The sequence below is a fragment of the Nematolebias whitei genome, chromosome 9 (assembly GCF_014905685.2).
Source record: "Nematolebias whitei isolate Nwh7 chromosome 9, NemWhi1, whole genome shotgun sequence".
Classification (NCBI taxonomy): domain Eukaryota; kingdom Metazoa; phylum Chordata; class Actinopteri; order Cyprinodontiformes; family Rivulidae; genus Nematolebias; species Nematolebias whitei.
The window spans coordinates 15,607,616-15,630,503 of NC_056506.1; the positions used below are offsets into that span (position 1 = coordinate 15,607,616).

Sequence of the window (22,888 nt, forward strand, 5' to 3'; positions counted from 1 at the left end):
TCAGTCATCCAGGTATATTAACCTTTTTTGTTGTTATATACCTGGATGACTGAGAAAACAAACTTTGTGTTTTTGAAACCATTAGTGAAAAGGCCAGACTTCAGGGGTATCTGAGGCAGGCTTGAAACACAAGAGTCAGGGTGGCTTCTGGGTAATACCAGATGGCTAGGCCTCAGACTGACGAAGCCTCTTGGATGAGGGGCGAAACGTTTCTTTTTAACAAAAAAACGAAGTCCAGATGACATGATTCAACCTTTTTTGTTGTTATATACCTGGATGACTGAGAAAACAAACTTTGTATTTACTGGGATGGTTTGGACATGCCCAGAGGAGGGACAGTGGGTATACTGGTAGAAGGATGTTAGAAATGCAGCTGCCAGGAAAAAGACAAAGAGGAGATTTACGGATGCAGTTAGAGAGGACATGGAGGTAGTTGGAGTGAGGACAGAGGTGGAGGAGGACGACTCTATGCGGAGACCCTGAAGAGGGAACAGTAGAAAGAAGAAGAAGACACAGACATGTGAGATCTTAATTCTAGATTGAAGAAATGGCATTGTAGCTTGCTAAAATATTATTTTTTTTATATTAGGAAGAATTCAATGATGTTCTTTCTTGAATGATGCCACGCAATATATGATTAATGGGCCTGCCATACGGAAAAACCCATGCGCGGTTCCCGGCTGGTACCCCTCGAACCCACGGGGGGAGAAACACTGCGCACACCTTCATTTCCACACAAAAAGGTGCACGCGAGCTGAACACGTTTGTAGGAGTCCAGAGCCGACTCGGTTCTAGGATCACAAACTGGATTTCAGGCGCATGAAATAACGGACCCGTCTCTTTTTAGACATCGACTCATCGAGGCCACGTCACCGGGAGGAGGGGATGGAGGGGCGCTCCTAGGAGGACAGAGAAGACGAGGACGAGACCCGGAATTCTGTCAAAATTACGACGGGAATAAAGTACAGTTCTCTGTCTCCCGGTACCGGGGGAGACCTCCGGCCGCTCGTCATGTCGCGCGCCAAGGAGCGGCTGAAAGGAGGAAAGGAGACCAAGGACAGCGTCACTCTGCTGCCCTGCTTTTATTTTGTGGAGGTAAACTGTCTGTCTGCCTGTCTGTCTGCCTGTCTGTCCACTGAGGTTGATTGACAGCTGCAGCATGAAGGTCCCTCCTGTTTTTGCCTGTTTTGTGTTTTAAGCTGACTGTAGGTGCAGATCCTGCCCATCACTCAGGCTCAGTAGGAACCAGGTCAGGACAGGTGGAGCCAGTCCCTGGACTCAGGGGTCCACCAGGACTCACTGCTTGGTGCTGATGTGTAGAAATGTCTGCGGCAGATGTTGCCCTGCTGTTGCTCTGGAACATCTCTCCTGTTGTTTTTGCAGCCTGTGACTCTGCAGTCTCCTTAGGATGTCATCATTTCCTCTGTCTGGGAGACAGGACACAAACATTTCATTTCTACGCTTTCAGAGCCCACGAGTTTAGAAAAGAGTCCAGGATTCAGGCCAGACTGGTGCACCCAGAGCCTTTATCCATTTAATCAGCAATGTCAGACATTATTGGTCACAGGTTTAGTCTGTTCCTCTGACTCTAATTGTTTTTCCCTCCTGGACTCACTGTATTTAGTCCAGACGCCTTCAGTTTACTGAACAGCTCGGCTTAAAAATGAGCTTTTCTTTTAATATTAAAAATCATTTATCAATATTCTGAATTATAGGGCTCCACTGTTTGATTCCTTACCACTTGCACAATTTACACATGTATAATAGTTACAATTTAGGAAGCTGTGAAATAAAAGGAAACAATAATTTCATTTGTTCTGCTTTCTGACTGCTATAAATCAAGCATAAGTATGAGAAATAAACTGGAGTAGCAAACAGGAATTTAATTTGAGGGATCTTGGACAATGTCTTGAATGCTATTTTCCAAATATTATAGATGAAATAATTTGTTGTTGGTGAGTGGTTTAAAGCAAAATATAAAAGAGTGAAAGCACAAAAGACAGAATTCAGATACAGAACCAGAAACCCGGTGCAAGATCTTGGGAGTTTAAACAAGTGGTATGTTTTTGGCCTCCGTCGCTCAGGGATTTGAATAGTACGCTTGTAGTTTTCAGTAGATGTGTTGACACACCAAAATGGAAGTTTATACCCCATTTCTTTTTTTATTTTAATTTTTTATAATCATACAACATGCACAACAGATTGTTGGTGCTGTATTTCCAATTTCCCCTCTTCACTTGGCAATGGGCGACAAAAATACTTGTCACATTGGATCATTGACGTATAATAGTTCATTCTATGGTGGTCTGTTGTCACTGCTGATCAGCGGCTGGTGCTTCTTCTTGTCCTGTGCTTCATATAGCTGCTTACTGCTTGATGTATTTAAAACTTGTTGCTGTTTGGCGGCCTGCTGCTGTTGTGCTACTTGTTCTTTGTGTTTTATACAGTTTGAAGGTTAGTTTGAGCATCGTAAAGAGCTCCTGTTTGAATTAAGGCTTTCTGCACATGTTTCATTATAAAGACTTTAGAAGGGTAGAAGTCTTGTTCTGCATCAGTGGTATGTTTGGGAACATTCAGGTGTAGTTAAACTGGCCCTGAAGTGCATAAATGGTAAATGGACTATACTTATATAGCACCTTTCTATATAATCGAGATACTCAAAGAGCTTTACGCTACAATCTGTGTCCTCATTTACCTCCACACACGCATTCATACAAAACTCTACTAGATCTCTTCAAAGATAATTGAAGAACTCATTTGAAAGATAATAATCAGTGCTTTAGATCACATTCATTTGCCGATGGGACTCACATCAGAGACAATGAGAGGTTCAGTGTCTTGCCCAGGGGCACTTCAACATGTGACTGCTGGTGGAATCGCACCCCCAACTCTCCCATTGGAGGACGACTGCTCTAACCAGTAAACCACAGCTGCCCAATATAAATAACAAAATCATAATAAATCAGTCAGACTGTACTGTACCACATTAGAGTGTAAAAGAAAAAGTGTAATTGGGAAATGTGGGGGAGGCACGGTGGTGCAGTTGGTAGAGCTGTTGCCTCTCAGCGAGAAGGTCATCAGTTCAAATCCCAGCCCGGGGCCGTTCTGGCTGAAGTTTGCATGTTCTCTCCGTGCAAGCGTGGTTTTTTTTCCCGGGTACTCCAGTTTCCTCCCACAGACCAAAAACATGCATGTTAGTCTGATTGGTAACTCTAAATTGTCTCTAAGTGTGAGTGAGAGAGTGAATGGTTGTTTGTCTCGGTAAACTTTATGTGTCCCTTTGATGGACTGGAGACCTGTCCAGGGTTTCCCCCGCCTCACACAGTGACTGCTGTATATGGACACCAGTGACCCACGTGACCTGAAAAGTAAGAAGCGGGTAAAAGATAATGGCTGGATGGATGCAAAATGTGTGTTTCTTGCAATTGATTAAAGTATTAATATTATAGGGAAGTGGTGGCGCAGACATTAGAGAAGGCAAGCCTGTGATTGGAGGGTCGGACAACATTAAAATGTCTTCCCTCATTTGTCCCACTCTGGTCAAAATATTATCACGTCACTAGTCTATTGTGCAGCCCTAAGCTATATAGTTTTTGATTACTGGATCAGAATCAGAATAAGCTTTATTCTCATTGCACTGAGATACAACGAGAATATGTCTGTCGTCCGAAAGATGGGCGGAGTGCACGTAGCTGCTGCTATAAAGCACAATCTTTTTATCCTTTTCAGAATACATTTTTTAGATAAAAAAAAAAGGGACAAAGTCATGAGGAGAGGGTAGTGACATTACAAAAAAGATCTCTTCACACCTTGTCCTATCAGGACACAATTTAAGACATCAAATAAACTCTGCCAGCAGCACATTTATGGACACGTTATGCATTTGACAACGAGGCGGTCCATGAAGCACTAACAGATAGTCCATTGTCCTGATAAAATGATGGTCAGCTGGCACAGTTCTGATAAGTCTCCACAGGGGTGTGTGTGTGTGTGGGGGGGGGGGGGGGGGGGGATAAACAAAGCTTTTTCCTTAGTTTACACATTTCTCAGGAGAAATTGATAAGTCGGCCTGTTTCGAGACCAACTGGGAGTCCAATTCAGATAATCCACAATTGTTCATTTATTCAGGCAGACTATTTTTCTTGTCAGCCTTGAGTCTGATACTTCCAAGGTCTGAAATAGTCAGATTAGGGTGCATACTGGTCCGTGCTTACGAGCCTCTTCAAGGTCGTTTCCATGCTGACAAGTCCCAAAGCTGCAGGTGGCCTGCGATTCAAATCACTTCCATCTTATGGTTTAGCTTGTAAATCAACTGATTTTGAGTCCTCAAAGCACGGACCAACCATCACATAGGCAGCAGCCTGACGAGGGCCAAATTATCTGCAGCCGTCTTCTTTGTATATTGATAAGCCAGGATCCAGACTATTCCAAAAAAAGGAAACCTGTTATCATAACTCCAGTTATATGCAATTTCAGCATCCTCGGATCGACAGCAGAGGTAGACACGTCACCTCCAGAGATATATCCAGCTGCATGCATGTCGTCTGAGCAGATGAGGGTTCTCCAGGAACCTGTTGCTTTGTTGAAAAGATTTTGTCATTTGCATCGAAAGGCCAGTTGGTCAGATCCAAAACAGTAATTTTCATTTTGGAAGATGTGCTGCTCCAATATACAGACAGTGAGCAAAAAGCAGGAGGAGAACAGGGAGAGGCAAGAAATGCGTGCGCCTCGTTAGAGTCAGTGAGGTGAGGTGGATTTGATTTCTTGTTAGAGTACCGGCAGATTTTTCTTAATTTCAAGCATTGCATTAAGCAGCTTTTAAAAATCATACAATTGTATGGGGCGCGGTGATGCAGAGGTTAGAGAAGGTGGTAGGTCGCTGGTTCAACTCCCTGTACCAACAACATCAAAATGTGGTGGGAAAGGTGAAACAGCCACACCTGCGTCCACCCTCAACTGCCCCACTCTGGGCCCTTGAGCAAGGTCCTTAACCACCACCATCTGCTCCCCTGGGCGCCCTAGATGGCAGCTCTTTGCTCCACACAGAGGGCTGTGGTAGCTCATTGGTCTGTGGTTGCATCAGGAAGAGAATCTGGTGTAAAAACCATTGCCAAGTGTTCGTTCAGATTAGTTTGCTGTGGTGACCCCTGAAGAAGGGAGCAGCTGAAAGAAGAAAAAAAAAAATCACACAATTGTCCTGTTGTTTTTTTTTTTTTTTTTTTTTTTTTTTACAGTATCATGTCCATTGTTTTTCTGTACATGCCACCATTTTATTGTCAGCTAGCTGGAAGTACTTACATACAGCCCTTCAGGCTTTGAAAACTTATATAACAGGTTCAGTCTGAAACTGTGTACTCTGCTTAATTTGCAGTGCACAGGATGTTTCATCGTTGTGCATCGGCTTGACCGAAGCATGTTGCAGAAGTTTTTATTACAATTTCAGGAAATTGTGTCAGCACCGACTTTTAAATATGCAAAGACAGCAGCAGAGAAGTAAAACATTCATTCTTATCAACTCTGACTTGCTTTTGTATTTGTACTCCTTGTTGAACACTTGTGCATTTCTTAAGATTAAAAGCATTTTTCTGTATATGCTGTGATTGACATGTATTGAGATAATTTGTGCATATGCACACTTAACTGTTTTTATAAATTTGCATGCAGTTTTGCATAGCAACTCTTAGCACACACTGATGTGTGATTAGTCAGTATTTTCAGAACCAACCATTTTTACAGAACAGATCCTGTTAGTATTGGATGACAACAATTTGATATAATCATAATTCCTGCTGTCTTTTGCTTCTGTCTTGTTGAGTTTCTCACACACTGCCACACCATCCTACCCAATGAATGGCTGCTAGGCAACGTGGCTCTGCAAGTGGGGTATATTTTTGTATCTATGTGCTCAGGGTTACTGACGTTCAGAGAAGAAAAAACATTCTTACTTTAGCCTGCTGTGCTCTGTGCACGCAGTAGGTTTATGTCTTTAACATCATTACTGAGCTGTGGATGAAATATAGCATTGTTTTACAATTGAGATCTCACCTTTGTTGTTTTCATGTGTATAGGCTGGTAAAGATATACACATGGATACATGTCTTTAGGAATCAGGGGCTCGAACAGGGATCAAACCCATGATCCTTGAAGACACATGAAATGTGTGCTCAATGATCCTTTTGGAAATACATTTTCTGCACTCCTTCACACTGTCTCCTTGATCAGTGAATATATTAAAGTGTAAATATATTAGTGGACTTTATTTATATAGTGTCTTTCTAGCCAACCAGGCTACTCAGTGTGCTTTACAACACAATCTGTGCCCTCATTTGCCCATTCACACACACATTCATACAGCTCACTACTACATCTCTGCAAAGCTAATCTGAATAAATCATTCTGTAGAGATGGTTGGTGTTTTAGATCACATTCAAACACTAATAAGGCACGAATCAGAGGCAAAGAGGGGTTCGGTGTCTTGCCCAAGGACACTTGGACATGTCGGAGCATACTGGTATAATTGAACCTTTAACTCTACTCTAATTACTGAGCCATAGCTACTCAAGTAAAAGCACTGGATGTTTTTCTGTGTGCATTATAAACCCTTTACTAAACCTGTGTGGGGTTTAAAACATTCAGCATGAGTGTGGAGCAGTTACCATGGCGGTGCGTGTAGCTGTGTAGTTTCCTCCTCAGCAGCTTCAGCTGCTGTGTTGATTTCAAGGAGTAAATTAGGCCAACAGGCTGACAGCAGCACAGTCAGTGCACTGTGTATCTGGTACAAGTGGGAGTACTTCAGTGTTCAGAGGGTGAAATCCTCACTTGAGAGCATTATACTTTGATGGGAGAAGACTACTTATAAGCATATCTGAGGTAATAGATCGGAAGGCATATCACCTATCTCCCTTCATTGTAGAGTGTTAGACTAAGATCGTATTGATATGATGTCGTGCTCAAACTATGTTGTGACTTCTAAAAAAGTTAAATCTGGTCCTCTGGATATTCAAAAAAACAAAACAACAAAAAAAAATGTAGAAACGTTTCGTCTTTCATCCGAAAGACTTCCTCAGTCTGAGATGCTGTATTCAGCTCAGTCTTATAAATATCACCTTCTCAGAGTGGATCAACCAGTTTTGCTGCTGACAACCAAAACCAGCTGATCACATGATCAAGAAGGACCATCAGCCTAACAATGGATCATTAGCACACTGATGGCTGTTTACTATTCACAGGGGGCTGAGTGATACTAGCAATAACAGCATTGTAAGAGGGGGACAGTTGAACCCGGAGGCCTCCACCCCTGTTTAATGATGGACGAAAGCGTCCATCATTAAACAGGGGTGGAGGCCTCCGTGATCTGACTGTATGGGCTTGAACCCACGTGCAAGAAGACGCTGAGAGACTCCAGGAAAATAAGTAAACTGTTTATTTACTAAATAAACAAAACAAGATGCTGACGGGGCAGCTAACTTACTTCAAGGAGGACACAAGATGACCTAGGGGCAGGCAGCCGACTAGGGACCCTAAGGTCCCGGGTTCGATCCCCGGTCATTGCACATCTCATGGTGTCTCTGAGCAGGACACCCCATCCCCAGTTGCTTTTTGGGCGCCTCCAAAGGTCGCCCACTGCGCTGCCTGATGATGGATGGGTTAAATGCAGAGAGCCAATTTTGCCATTGTATGGGAACATACAATGATGACAATACATAGCACATTATTATTATTATTATTATTATTATTATTATTATTATTATTATTATTACAATGGAAGAAAGATCATTAAGTCCTTTGAAGGACAATCCAGAGACAGTGACGAGACACCAAGGAGCTGAATATATACAGACACTGATTAAGGTGAAATGACAGATTGAATGATTGTATTGCACACAGGTGAAACAGAGCTGGAACGCAGGGAGAAGAAACACTGAGGGGTGACTGGCAAACAAGAGGAAACACAAGACAGGACCAGACCCCAGAAACCCTACAGCTGACAGCATGAAGATTAGTTCTTAGGCAGTGTAAATCAGAAATACCCCCTCGTTTAAACATTGGGTTAAGAAAATGCTGTCTATGGTTCCATTGTAAAAGTTTATGGACCCCTTTTATAAACTTTAGAGAAAATAACTTTTGTTTACTATCATTACTATAATAATTTGACCACATTTTTCATATAAAAACAAAACCATGGTATGTGTCAAAAGACCAACTGGAATGATTGCCTAATTTGACAGGGTTCTCCTTCACAAAATGTGTAGTCCTATTTATATTAGTGAGCGAGCACAGATTCTACTTTGTTTTTCTTGTTTGTTTGTTTGTTTGTTTATGAAGGACTTGTGGGAGTGGGGCTGTTGGGAGTTCTTGTTGTAATTCTTGTATTGTTGGGAAAAAATTCATTAATGAAATTCTTAAATAATTTCCAAACCTGCCTTTATTAGAAAACCTGTCAACAAATGCTTGTCCACGTGTCCATTTGAAAGAGTTTTCAAACCTGAGTAATAACCACAACAAAGGAGTGAACGTAAATATTTATTGAAAACGTGTCAGCAAGGGAACTCCTGCGGGAGTACGTCAGCTGAAATTCTGCAGGGAGAATTAACAGGTTGATGACTGGGATTGTTTTGAAACTGAGAGAACGTGAGAGGTTCTGAAGCACTAACCTGCAGATCTAACAAGGTTAAGTCAGGTCCATCCGTCCAAAGGACCTGACTTAACCTTGTTAGATTTATCTACCTGGATTATTGAGCATGCGTCAGGATACTAGCCTTCAGAGTTTAATCACGACCTGAAATGCAGCAGCTGTGATGATATCAGAGGGGAGGAAGGTTTGTGGAGCTTGGTTCTGGGAACTAACAATTCCTTGAGTCTGAGGTCTGAAATTGTGGTCAATAAACAGGTATAGGTCATTCACAGAGAGGAAGAGAAGTCAATTTAGAAGGGTCAGAGTGGTTTACCGGGAAGCGGTGGCCAGAAGGCAGAACAAGAGTCAAGGTCTAGATATCTAATGGGCAGAAGTTATCTGTCATTCATCCTGGCAGTGATAGGACGGTAGAGAGGAGACAGAAATATAAGAAGATGCAATGTAGAGCAAAGAGGGAGTTAACAAAGGTAAAGCAGAAGGTGTATGATGAGTTGTATGGGAGGCTGTACACTAAAGATGGTGAGAAGGACTTGTACAGATTGGCGAGACAGAGGGATCAGACTGGAAAGGATGTGCAGCAAGTTAGGCTTGTTAAAAATAGGAATGGTAATGTTCTAACAAGTGAAGAGAGTGTGACGGGAAAATGGAAGGATTACTTTGAGGAGATAATGAATGAAGAGAATGAAAGAGAAAGAAGAGACTGCCTGTATCCGCGATCTCATTCTTTCGGTCATTACCCAGAGCTCGTGACCAGAGGTGAGGGTAGGAACGTAGACCGGCCGGTAAACAGAAAGCTTTGCCTTATAGCACAGCTCTCTCTTCACCACAACGGACTGGTACAGAGTCCACAATACTGCAGACGCTGCACAAATCTGTCTGTCAATCTCACGCTCCTCCCCTCATTGGTGAACAAAATCCCGAGATACTTGAACTCCTCCACTTGAGGCAGAACCTCACCCTCGATCTGGAGAGAGCAATCCACCTTTTCCAGTCGAGGACCATGGCCTCAGATTTGGAGGTGCTGATTGTCATCCCAGCCACTTCACACTCAGCTGTGAACCACTCCAGTGAGAGCTGAAGATCACGGCACAATGATGCCAACAGAATCACATCATCTGCAAAGAGCAGAGATGGAATCCTGAGGCCACTGAACGGAAAACTCTTCGCCCACTGGCTGCACCAAGAAATTCTGTCCATAAAAGTTATGAACAGAATCAGTGACAACGGGCAGCCCTGGCTGAGTCCAACTCCCACCCTGAAGGGGTCCGACTTACTGTCGGCAATGCGATCCAAGCTCTTGCACCACTTATATAGGGACTGAACAGCTCGTAGCAATGGGCCCCCAATCCCATACTCACGGAGCACCCCACACAGTGTACCCTGAGGAACATGGTCAAATGCCTTCTCCAAGTCCACAAAGCACATGTAGACAGGATGGGCAAACTCCCATGACCCCTCAGGGACCCTAGTGAGGGTAAAGATCTGATCCAGTGTTCCACAGCCAGGACGGAACCCACATTGTTCCTCCTGGATCTGAGGTTCGACCAATGATCAGACTCGCATCTCCAATACCCCTGTATAGACTTTGCCAGGGAAGCTGAGGAGAGTGATGCCCCTATAATTGGAGCACACCCTACGGTCCCCCTTTTTGAAGAGGGAAACCATCACCCCAGTCTGCCAATCCAGTGGCACTGACTCAATGTCCACGCAACGTTGCAAAGGCCTGTCAACGAAGACAGCCCCACAACATCCAGAGCCTTAAGGAAATCAGGGTGAATCATCCACTCCCGGAGCCCTACCGCCTCGGAGCTTTTTTACTACGTCGGCGACCTCAGCCACAGTTATGGATGGATCAACCCCAAAGTCCCCCAACTCAGGTTCCTCCATGGAAGATGTGCTGGTGAAATTGAGAAGGCCCCAGAAGTATTCCTTCCACCTCCTGACGACATCACTGGTTGAGGTCAACAGCAGCCCACTTTCACTGAATACAGTGTTAGTAAAGTGCTGCTTTCCCCTCCTCAGCCATCTGATGGTTTGCCAGAATCTCCTCAGAGCCGACCATGAGTCATTATCCAAGGTCTCACCAAACTCCTCCCACATCTGAGCTTTTGCCTCAGAAACAGCCAAGGCTGCGGACCGCTTGGCCCTCCGGTACTCCTCAGCTGCCTCTGGAGTCCCATTGGCCAACAAGGCCTGATAGGACTCCTTCTTCAGCTTGACAGCCTCCCTAACCTGGGGTGTCCACCACTGAGTTCATGGATGGCCACCACGAGAAGCACCGACAACCTTGCGGCCACAGCTCAAGGCAGCTACCTCAACAAGTGAGGTGCGGAACACGGCCCACTCAGACTCAATGTCCCCCACCTCAACTGGGATGTGGTTAAAGCTCTCCTGGAGGTGCGAGTTGAAGATCTCTCTGATGGGTTTTTCTGCGAGGCGTTCCCAGCAAACCCTCACTACATGTTTGTGTTTACCGGGTCTGTCAGGCATCTTCCCCCGCCATCTGATCCAACTCACTTCCAGGTGGTGATCAGTTGACAGCTTAGCTCCTCTCTTCACCCGAGTGTCCAAAACAAACGGCTGCAAATCAGATGACACGATTATGAAGTCTATCATTGATCTACGACATAGGGCATCCTGGTGCCAAGTGCACTTATGGACACCCTTATGTTCGAACATTGTGTTTGTGATGGACAAATTATGACGAGCACAGAAGCCCAACAACAGAACACTGCTCGGGTTCAGATCAGAGAGGCCATTCCTCCCAATCACGCCCCTCCAGGTCACACTGTCATTACCCACATGGGCATTGAAGTCCCCCAGCAGAATAAAGGAGTCCCCAGCTGGTGCACCTTCCAGCACCCTTGCCAAGGACTCCAAGAAGGCCAGATACTCTGAACTGCTATTCGGTGCATAGGCACAGACAACAGTCAGAGCCCGTCCCCCCACCTGCAGGCAAAGGAAAGTCACCCTCTCATCTACCGGGGAAAACTCCAATGCACAGGCACCAAGTCAATGGGCTACAAGTAAACCCACACCAGCTTGACGCCTCTCACCATGGGCAACTCCAGAGTGTTCTAGAATTGCGCCGCTCAAGGTGGCTCCATGTTGGAGCAGCTCTGTTACTTTCATTCTGAGATTTTGGTTTTGGAAACTTTAATTCCTATTTTTCTGGATGTAAATCACTTTTTTTTTTTGATGATTGTTTCCTCTGGTATCAGATGCTGTGCAGCTGGAAGGATTTTTACTGAAACTTTTTTAGTTTTGGACATTTGTTATGATGTGTAACCATGGCAACAAGGCAATTTTCTACAACCAACAGCAGCTGATTAATATTTCTACAACCAACAGCAGCTGATTAACATCTCAAAAGCTCAAATAATATCTCAACTACAACCCAAAATCTCAAATTAGTTGAAAAGGTTGTTCTGTGGACGCATTCTCATCTCCTGCCAGCTGCGCTCAAGTGCATAACCACTGAGATCCTGGAACTAGCAGGAAACATGGCTCATGACAGCGGAAGGACAGGATCATCCCCCGACACCTGCAGCTAGCTGTCTGCAGAGATGAGGAGCTCAAAAGACTGCTGAGAGGAGTGGTCATCGTTCTGGAAGGAGTTCTGCCCAGCATTCGGGTGGTCCTACAGCCCGGGGGAACTGAGAGGCCAGCCGAGTCTGAGTGGACGGATTGGATGGCATCTATAGCCACTTTCTTAGGATCCGCTGTGGGATGGACTTTTACAAGAGATCCTTCCTGTCTACAGCCATCAGTATCTATAACATCTCTTAATCAGAGTCAGAGAGTCAGAGATTCTTTATTGTCATTCGCACCTCTTATGGTACATGTGGTGGAGCGAAATTATGTACACAGGGTCCCAGTTACATCCAACAATAAAATGTATAAGAAAAACAGTAATAACATCTAAGATATGAACTAAGAAAAACATCAACTAAATATACACTGAGCACTCATAACATAAAAACATTGAACATCAGCACAAACATGAACATGAGTCTGTGTGAGCGGATGTGCACGAATGAACACATCAACATTGAAACAGGTCAGCAGCAACATGATGTGGTTTTTCACAGTGATTATTCTAGTTAGAGATTCATGAGTCTAACAGCCTCAGGGTAGAAGCTGTTCCTCAGTCTAGTGGTTCTACACTTAATGCTCCTCAACCTCCTTCCTGAGGGAAGCAGGGCAAAAAGTGTGTGTGCTGGGTGAGTGGGGTCCTTCATGATGCAGGTGGCCCTCTTCCTGCATCTGGAGGTGTAGATGTCTGTGATGATGGGGAGGCTGATTCCGACAGACTTCTGTGCAGCCTTTACCACTCTCTGCAAAACTTTTCTTTCTGCAGCTGTGCAGCCTCCATGCCACACGTTGATGCTGGAGCACAGGATGCTCTCCACTGCACACCTGTAGAAGGAGGTGAGGACTGAGCTTCCCAGACCAGCTCGCCTCAGCCATCTGAGGAAGTAAAGTCTCTGATGAGCTTTCTTGATCAGGCTGGTGGTGTTGTTGCTCCAGCTGAGGTTGTCATTCATGTGTACACCCAAGTACTTGTAGCTGGAGACCACTTCCACCACAGATCCTCTTATGTTCAGGGGGGTGTAGATGTTTTTGTTCCTTCTGAAGTCCACAATCATCTCCTTTATCTTCTTCACATTGATGTGAAGGTTATTCTCTTTGCACCAGCTCTTCAGGTGTTCCACCTCTTGCCTGTAGCTGGAATCATCATTGTTGAATGAAATGCCTTTCACGAGTTGCAACAACAAATAATTTCCCTTTGGGATTAATAAAGTATTTTTGAATTGAATTGAATTGATTTGAATAAGGTCCAACCCCTCTCAAGGAGATTGGTTCCAGAACCCATGCTGTGTGTTGAGGTGAGCCCAACTATATCTGGTCAGTACCTCTCAACCTCACGCACAAGCTCAGGCTCCTTCCCCACAAGAGAGGTCCTGTTCCATGTCCTAAGAGCCAGCTTTGGTAAGCCAGCGTCAGAACGCCAAGGTCCCCACCTTCGGCCACTGCCCATGGCATTACGCACCCGACTTTTATGGCTTTTCCTGCAGGTGGTGGGTCCACAGGAAGGATATACTGTAATATATATAGGGTCCACAGGAAGGATATTATATATATATATATATATATATATATACATGGACCCGGTGCCAGTGGTCGGGCCGGCCGGGCCGCCGGTCCCGCCCATTCAGGTATATGTGCCCCCCCCCACCCAAGACAGATTACAACACCATGTAAATAAGTTAAACCTATGCAATGTATTGACTCATAGGCGTCACAACCATTATATGTGAAGGGGACGTGTCCCTCCCACATATAAAAAAAACATTAATTTGGACCCTCCCACATTTAGAGTCAGAGTCAGAGTCAGAGTTTCTTTATTGTCATTCACACCTCATGTGGTACATGTGGTGGAGCGAAATTATGTACACAGGGTCCCAGTTACATCCAACAATAAAATGTCTAAGAAAAACAGTAATAACATCTAAGATATGAACTAAGAAAAACATCAACTAAATATACACTAAGCACTCATAACATAAAACATTGAACATCAGCACAAACATGAACATGAGTCTGTGAGCAGATGTGCACGCATGAACACATCAACATTGAAAGAGTACATTTACATTTACAGTGAAACATTAGTTCAGTCGGCCTTGTTTCTATTTCTTTGTGAACAAATCCATTCCACTTGATTTAAAGGAGAATACTCAAACCACAGGGCAGCATAGTGGCGCAACTGGTAGAGCTGCTGCCTCTCCGCGAGCAGGTCCCTGGTTCAAATCCCGGTCCGGAGGCCTTTCTGGGTGGAGTTTGCACGTTCTCTTCGTACATGCGTGGGTTTTCTCCAGGTACTCCCGTTTCCTCCCACAGACCAAAAACATGCATGTTAGGCTGATTGGTAACTCTAAATTGTCTCTAGATGTGAGTAAGAGAGTGAATGGTTGTTTGTCTTGCTTGTCTCTGTATCCCTGTGATGGACTGGAGACCTGTCCGGGGTGTCCCCGTCTCTCGCACAGTGATTGCTGGATATAGGCTCCATTGACTCCCGCAACCTGAAAAGGAAGATGCGGGTAAAGATAATGGATAAGTGGATGGATGGATGTATATGTGGTGGTGGCCATCTTGGATTTTTACTTGACAACCCAATTTTTGAAAAGGAACATTTCTTACACCTACATGTTGCACATATCAAAATGTAAGTCTGTACCTACCTTATTTTTTTTAAAAGTTTTTGCAATCACAACAGTCACGGATGGACACATGGATGTTTGGCATTTTCAACTCCCTCTTTTTTCTCAGTGACATGGGACAAAAAGACAAATGATATCAGTAATACTGAATAAATATACAAATATTTATTAAATTCGCTGAATACATGACACAACTGCTTGCCGAACTGTCACCTCTCTACCCTCTTTGCTGCAGCTGGCTGCTATCAGTGGGATGAAGAACATTTTCCATCACTGCTGGTTTAAAATAGCACTTCATGTAAAGTGCTTAAATAGTATATTTCTTTCTAAAAAAGTTAAATTTGGTCCTCTGGACATTCAAAAAAAAACTAAACAACAACAACAACAAAAAAATGTAGAACCATTTCGTCTTTCATCCGAAAGACTTCCTCAGTCTGAGGTGCTGTATTCAGCTCAGTCTTATAAATAGCACCTTCTCAGAGTGGATCAACCAGTTTGCTGCTGAACATGGTTGTCAGCAGCAAACTGGTTTCTACAGTTTTTTGTTGTTGTTGTTTTGCTTTCTTTTGTTTTTTGAATGTCCAGAGGATTAGATCGAACTTTTTTAGATTTTTCTACCTGGATTATTGAGCATGCATCAGGATAGTATCATTCTTTGTTTCTTTTCTGTCAAGGCTGTTAGCAAAATATGAATAAATAAAATGCCTGCCCATCTCTAAAAGGGATCATTGATTACTTGTGACTGACCAATTCATGTACTCATCCCAAATGTCTGTACCAAACCATCACTGTACCAAACCATCACAGTACAAATACATGTACCATTATACAGTGACTATACGATTACGCTCTCAAAGGTTCATTCAACGTCATCCAGTTGTTCATTAGATATTTTGCTAACAGACAGACATGAGCAATAAATTATCTCTCTGCTTCTGTCTTTGGTATTGGGTGATAATTTTGTGGTTATTTGCTTTGGTTGAACACAAAAAGGTACCAGGACCATGTAGCTGTATAAAATGATGACCATGTCCTTCAGCTGTAGTGATGATCATGAGGAGGAACTCACTAAAATGAATGTGTCCTTAGAAATCAGACATTGATTTTTTGCAATGGTGGGGGTTATAATAATTTAGAAATTTTCATTTGGGGTATATTTACATAAAATTAAAAAAATAATTTCCTTATTTGTGAGATTTTGTTAAAATAGCGTGAACTCTTGTCTAATTGTATTGTCTTTGGATTTTAATTTTTCTTGCAGCTCCCCATCCTGGCTACCTCAGTTGTCAGTCTTTATTTCCTGGAGCTGACGGACATTTTCCAACCGGTGCATTCTGGGTACAGTTGCAATGATCGCAGTCTGTCACTCCCCTACATCTTGCCCAGACAGGAAGTCTGTCCCCTGCCTTTGCTCTTCAGCTTGGCCTTCGCTGCTCCAACTGTCACAGTAAGTTAGACTTCACCTCTTCAGCCTCACATTAACATTTCCATTTTGTTAATACACTTTTAGGAACTGTATTTGTTTTGTACTCATTTCCTCCATTTCTGTAGGCAAATAATCCTGCAGAAGTGGGGTACACCACAGTTAAATTTCCAGTCCTTCACTGGACCATCACAAACTTGTAGAAAAACATGCAGGTTCACACTCACTCCTAACGTTTATTCAGTTCTAGTTAACTTAGGCTATTTGCAGTGGAACATGAACTTATCAAATGTTTACAGGACTAATTTTATAAGTTCTTGGAAAAAGTAAGGTAAGTTCAAATTTGATAGTGGCAACACATTTATAAAGCTTGGGCCAGGAGCAACAAAAGGCTGTAAAAGAAAGTGACACAAATAAGAAATAGCTGGAGGAGCATTTTGCAACAAATTAGGTTAATTGGTAATAGATAAGTAGGAGTACTGGATATAAAAAGAGCCCTTTAGAAAATCTGAATCAAGAGTAAAGATGGGTAGGGGTTGTCTAGTCTGTGAAATATGGTTTCTAAGATTAGTGGAACAATTACAGAATGGAATTTCCTCAATGTAAAAATGTACCTTAGCATCACAAAATACTCACCTTGCCCTTTTTTCCATTCCAGCTCTGAACATCACCAACACTTGTAAATAAAAGCACTTACCTTTTGTATGCCTGACTCTGTCTCTTTCTCAGTCTGCCAACTTGGAGTCAACCTTAACTAAAATCATGTAAGAATGTCCTAGCCAACCTGACCCTCTAAGCAAGACTGAGGAGGGGAAGATTCAAAACTCTATTCAGGCACAGAACAAACACATTGATTGCCATGACCTAACTTTACAGCAAATTCTTTCCCAGCAACAAACCACCCAAACTAATCTTCACGAACTCAGCAGCATGATTTTTTTTCAATTGGACAGAAACTTTCAGCTTTCCTACCCACGCCCAAGATTCAGCTCCTCATCAACCTTAACTACTCCAACTGTCAACACGAGCATCATGACTCTCCAAGAACCTGATTTATGTCCATCCAAATTTTTTCAAGGTAATGCCAATCAATGTGGCAGTTTTATTCTACAGTGTAACCTTGCATTTAATCACGCCCTGTTAACTTACTCCTCCAATTCTTCTTACATTTCTTATCAAATTAGCTCTCTCAGAAGAGAAGCTCTCTGATGGGCGCATTCTTCCCTCCATAAACGTCCCATTGAATCAATAACTTTTTCTATTTTTCTCAAAGGTTTCTTACGTGTTTTTGATCATCCCCTTCAACAGGAGGAGGCAGCTCCGAAAATTTTCACACTACGGCAAAGTAAAAAATCAGTTTCTGAGTTCGCAATCCACTTCTGAATTGTTGCGGAAGAGTCTGGATGGGGGAGAAAAGCTCTGAAAGGAGCCTTCATCAACGCACTAAATGATCAAATCAAGGATCATTAACCACCAGGGACATCCCATCAGAACTGGATGATTTGGTCAACCTCGCTATCCTGATCAATAATTAATTCCGAAAACATTTCATGGAAGGAAACTACAGTTACTGTGAATATCCCGCTACGTAAGTACTTCTTTCCCACCGTTAACAGCTTCCTTCGAACCAGAGCCTATGCAAATACGATAGATGTGACTTTCGCCTGAAGAAAGCCAGCGCCGCATGAGTTCCAATTAGCGCCTCTACTGTGGTAAGAAGGGCCTTGCCATTGCTTCCTGTTGGCTTTGATTAAAAGGGAAAGCTCACCAGTAACCCAGGAGATACTGGTGGGTACTTATTCTCTTTTTCCTGGAAAAGTATTATGTTTCCTGACAATCTGTGTCGACACAATACATTTTCCCATCCAGGCTCTAGTCAACTCAGGAGCAGAACAAAACATGATCAGCATAGACCTGGTCAAAAAACTGAAGTACTCACTATGGAGCTAACTTGTACAATCACCATGGCCGCTCTCACAGGACAGACCATCTCCTCCATTTCCCTCAAAATATTAAAGGTCGGGGCAGGGTTTTTCCTTGTGTCCAAAAAGGATAAAACTTTAAGACCACATATAAACTACAGAGGTCTGAATAAAATAAATATTAAAAACAAATATCCTCTACCTCTAATTTATTCAGTATGTGAACAACTCCTAGATGCCACTGTCTTCACAAAACTGTATCTCTATAATGCCTATTATCTGGTGAGAATTTGGGAATGGATGAGAGAAAAACAGCATTTAAAACCCCATTAGGCCATTTTGAGTACCGTCATGTCTTTTGGACAAACTGCTGTTTTCCAAACCCTAGTCAGCAACATCTTAAAAGATTTTCTCAATATATTTGTGTTTGTGTATCTAGATGACATTCTCATTTAGTCAAAAGATGAACAACAACATACCAAACACATAGTTATCCAAAGAATCCTTGAAAATCAACTATTTGTCAAAGCTGAGAAATGTGAGTTTCATGTACTTACCATAACTTTTATTGGATTCATTTTTGAGAGAGGACTGGTTTGTTTGGACCCAAATAAGATGAAGTCTGTGGCAGAATGGCCAACTCCCCAAGATCGAAGACAACTACAACATTTCCTGGCGTTCGCTCATTTCTATTGCCGGTTCATTAAAAACTACAGCCAAGACGCCTCAACTCTCAGCCAGCTCACATCCTCTTTTTGAAGATTCACCTGGACCCCAAAGCAGCACCGCCTTCCAAAATCTGAAAAGCTCTTCTCATCAGCTCCCATCCTGTCTCATCCTGACAAGCACTGGCAGTTCATTGTGGAGGTTGATGCCTCAGACACAGGAGTGGGAGCAGTTCTCTCACAGAGAGCACAAGATGATGGGAAATTACACCTTTGTACCTTCTTTTTTTGATGCCTTTCCCTGGCTGAAAGAAATGATGATGTCTGGAATAGGGAAATGCTAGCCATCAAATTAGCTCTCGAAGAGTGGATACACTAGTTAGAGGGAGCTGAACTACCTTTCATCATTTGGACCAACCACAAGAATTTAGCTTACATCCAGAAGGCAAAAAGACTCTACACCCGACAAGTCAGATGGTAGTTGTTTTTTCCAGGTTTAACTTTTCAATCTCTTACCTACCTGGTTCACGTAATGTTAAACACAATGCTTTCTCTCACCAGTTCTCCTCTGCCAAGGACCCTGGCATCCCTGAATGGATCTTACCTGCATCATGCACAAAGGGGAATCATGACAAGGGCCATAGAAAGAGACATCCAAAAAACCCAAAAGACCAAACCAGATCCTGGCACAGGACCTCCTGGAAAGACTTTGTGCCTACCTCTGTATTAGGTAAAGTGTTAAACGGGGTTCACACAGTGAAACTTACCTGCCCCACAGGCATAACATGTATGCTTCACCTCACCAAGGAACATTTTTGGTGGTCAAATATGGAAAAAATGTGAAGGATTTTGTGTATGCCTGTCCATCTTGTGCACAAAACAAAAACAATAACCAACCCCCTGCAGGTCTTCTTTTCCATTCAGCCTTTATTTATACAGGTTAGTCACATTGAGCCTTGAGGACTCATTTACAAGAGAGACCTTCTTCTTTCACTACCAGCCCCCAGTCAAACATGGTCTCACATCACCATCAACCTTATTACCAGTCTTCTCCTGTCTGAAGTTAATTCTGTCATCTGCACAATCATTGACCAGTTCTCTAAATCTGCTTACTTCATCCCCTTGGCTAAACTCCCCTCTACATTTGAAACATCACAAATTATGATCAAACTTGTCTTCACCTCCATGGTATCCTTCAGGATATTGTCTAAGACAAGGGACCTCAATTCATTTCACAAATTTGGAATGCCTTCTGCCAAGCCCTGGATGAGACCACCAACTTAACCTCCGGGTACCATCCTCAATCAAATGGAAAGGTGCAACCAGGAGTTCGAAGCCTCATGAAGGTGCATAATCATTAACAACCCTTCTACTTGGAGCCAACACTTACCCTGGATTGATCATGCCCATAACTCTCAAACCGCTTCTGCAACAGGTTTGTCTCCCTTCGAGGCTCCGTTGGGTTATGCTCTGCCACTTTCCTTCTCAGGAGACTGATATTTGTTTCTTTTCTGTTCAGCACCACATCAGACATAGCCGCAGAGTTTGGCATCAAACCAGAGAGGCACTGCTCAGAACGGCAGGACACAATAAAAGGTTTGCTGACAGACACCGATCAGCAGACCCCAAATACCAGATCAGTCAGAAGGTACAACTCTCCACTAAGGATTTCACACTCAAAGAACTTGTCCCCAGATTAATTGGACTATTTTCTATGATCAAGCTAATCAATCCCTCTGCTGTCCGTCTACAACTTCCTCTAGCCATGAAAATGCATCACACTTTTCACGTTTCACATATCAAACTAGTAGCCACAAGCCCATTAAATCATCTGACCAAGCTCCCTCTACCCCCCAGGTTGATCGACAACAAACCCGCATTTACCATCAGATGCCTCCTGGGCGTACATTGTAGAGGTCATGGGTTCCAATACCTGGTGGACTGGGAGGGCTACGGCCCAGAAGAACGTTCGTGGATCCATAGAGATCTCATGCTAGATCCAGAACTAATCTCATTCTTTTATAGAGATCATCTTGAGAAAAGGATGAAATTGCCAAAGGCAATTCTTGAGAGGGGGTACTGTGGGATTCCTAGGTTTCTAGCCATGCTCACGTTCTCTACAGCTGCATTTTATCCTAATCATCCACCACTCCAAACCTGCACCTGATTTGGAAGACTGCTCTACTGAGTATACAGTATAAACTCCTTCCAGCCGTTTTTTTCTACACTGGGACATTATGATACTTTACAGTAAATAATGGACAGCCGATAAACTTGTTCCTAAACAGTTTTACAAACCTTTTGATATCCTCTCTAGTGACTTCCAAGTCCTGTTCCTTTTAATCTTCCAAGACCTCCTTGTTTCTTGTGATGTTAGGTTATTAAATTATTTGATGACATAATATTCTATTAATGGTAACAATAAAGTCTTATTGTAGAATCTTAATGTTCTTTGAACATCCCAAATATGTCAGACAGTGGGTGATTGTTTTTTGCTGATACATTGAAGCGGCCTCATTTGACTTAGATTTCATAAACACAGCTGATTCAAGGTGGTAGTCACAAGATAAGTTGATAAACAGGGAAACTCACATGTAAAAACTGTAAAAAAGCTTCCTCTTACAATATAAGGAAATCATCCAGCAGAAATATGGAGTCATTGGTATCTTCCTTCAATAGGATGCTGTCACAGTAGGATTAAATCGGATGATGTCCCCAGGAGTGTCCAGCCCGAAAAGCCAATAAGGAGGGCCTAAAGTACCTCCCCAGATGTTTTGACCACTCAGATAGCACATTCTCAATATAACTCTGTAAATGATGATTTGTCTTTTTTTTTGGGTGGGAGCAAGCAGTAACTCATGGTGAATTACTCACTTGTGGACTGCAGACTCCTGAACAGAAGAAGATCCATGTGTACATGTATTTAACTTTCTCCAATGACAAATAAATCTACTTAAGAAATAGTTGGTTATATTTTGTTCATGTTGGAATAAGCAAACACGTTCTAACAGTGACTTTGCCCTGACATCATCTTGGCCCTTCAACCATCCAAACATCAATCTGGATCATCAACTACCATAAAACAACAACCTGCTCCTCACTCCAATGATTCTCACCTCCTCTGGATCACCTCCCCTCCTGTGGAAACCTAGGACCTCGTCTCTCCCTCCTCTCTGGCTCCATCTACAAACACAAGCACCAGTAAGAAAAGACTTATCAGAAAACAAGATTCATCTAACCTGAAGAATCACAAAATGCTCACCTTGTCCTCTTTTTCCCTTCCAGCCCTGAACATCACCAACACTTGTAAATAAAACCACATACCTTTTGTATGCCTTAACTCGGTCTTCCTCAGTCCACTAACTTGAGGTCACCCTGAACTAAAATCATGTTTGTGTGTTTCAAGTAAACCAGGTGGAATAAAGAAATTATTATATTTTCCAACCCCGTTAATTAAGCAGTGGATGTCAGACCCCTTCAGTTATTAATTACCACCATATCAAAATAAACAAGTAATTTCTCCTGTTATTGATCCAGTCTTCTCTGGAAGTCTAGATCCACCTGCTGTACCCACTGACAGTCCAGAAAGTGAGCAAGCATCCAACCATCATGAAAGATAAGCAGGCATACCAGACAAGTAGTATTTTAACTTAAAACTGCCTGAATGCAAAGAGGCCAAGAAGCTGCACTTTTCCCGCTAACTTAGCCAAGTTTATGCATATTAACTTGAAGGAGTGAAATGTGAGTTTGTTCTCATTAAGCCTGGGGCTTAGAGGGGACGCACACTTTTCATTCAACCTTTATTTAGACACTTCTCTTCAGGGCCAGTGCTACCAGGGAACACAGGTGTGCCTCCTAACACTGATGTTTTTAGATGACAACAGAAAAAAACTTTAAACTTTAACTCACCTTGTGCATTTTCAGATCATACACAGACAGTACCAGCTAAGTAAAATTGAGGGAGTAACTTACCTGTGGGATTCCTGGTTTCCCTCTGTCTGTTTGTGTCTGTTTGTGTC

General features: G+C 43.0%; 1 protein-coding gene across 1 annotated transcript in view; it reads left to right on the forward strand.

The window, feature by feature from the left end:
- Window positions 1-666: 666 nt before the first annotated feature.
- The window catches only part of LOC119414414 (2-lysophosphatidate phosphatase PLPPR4), a 76,247-nt gene continuing 54,025 nt past the window's right edge, over window positions 667-22,888 (forward strand). Inside the window, exons 1-2 of the mRNA XM_037681505.1 lie at window positions 667-1,095; window positions 16,121-16,306. Coding sequence (XP_037537433.1) covers window positions 1,012-1,095; window positions 16,121-16,306 — 270 coding nt within the window. The 5' untranslated portion in view covers window positions 667-1,011. The remainder of the gene's footprint in view (window positions 1,096-16,120; window positions 16,307-22,888) is intronic.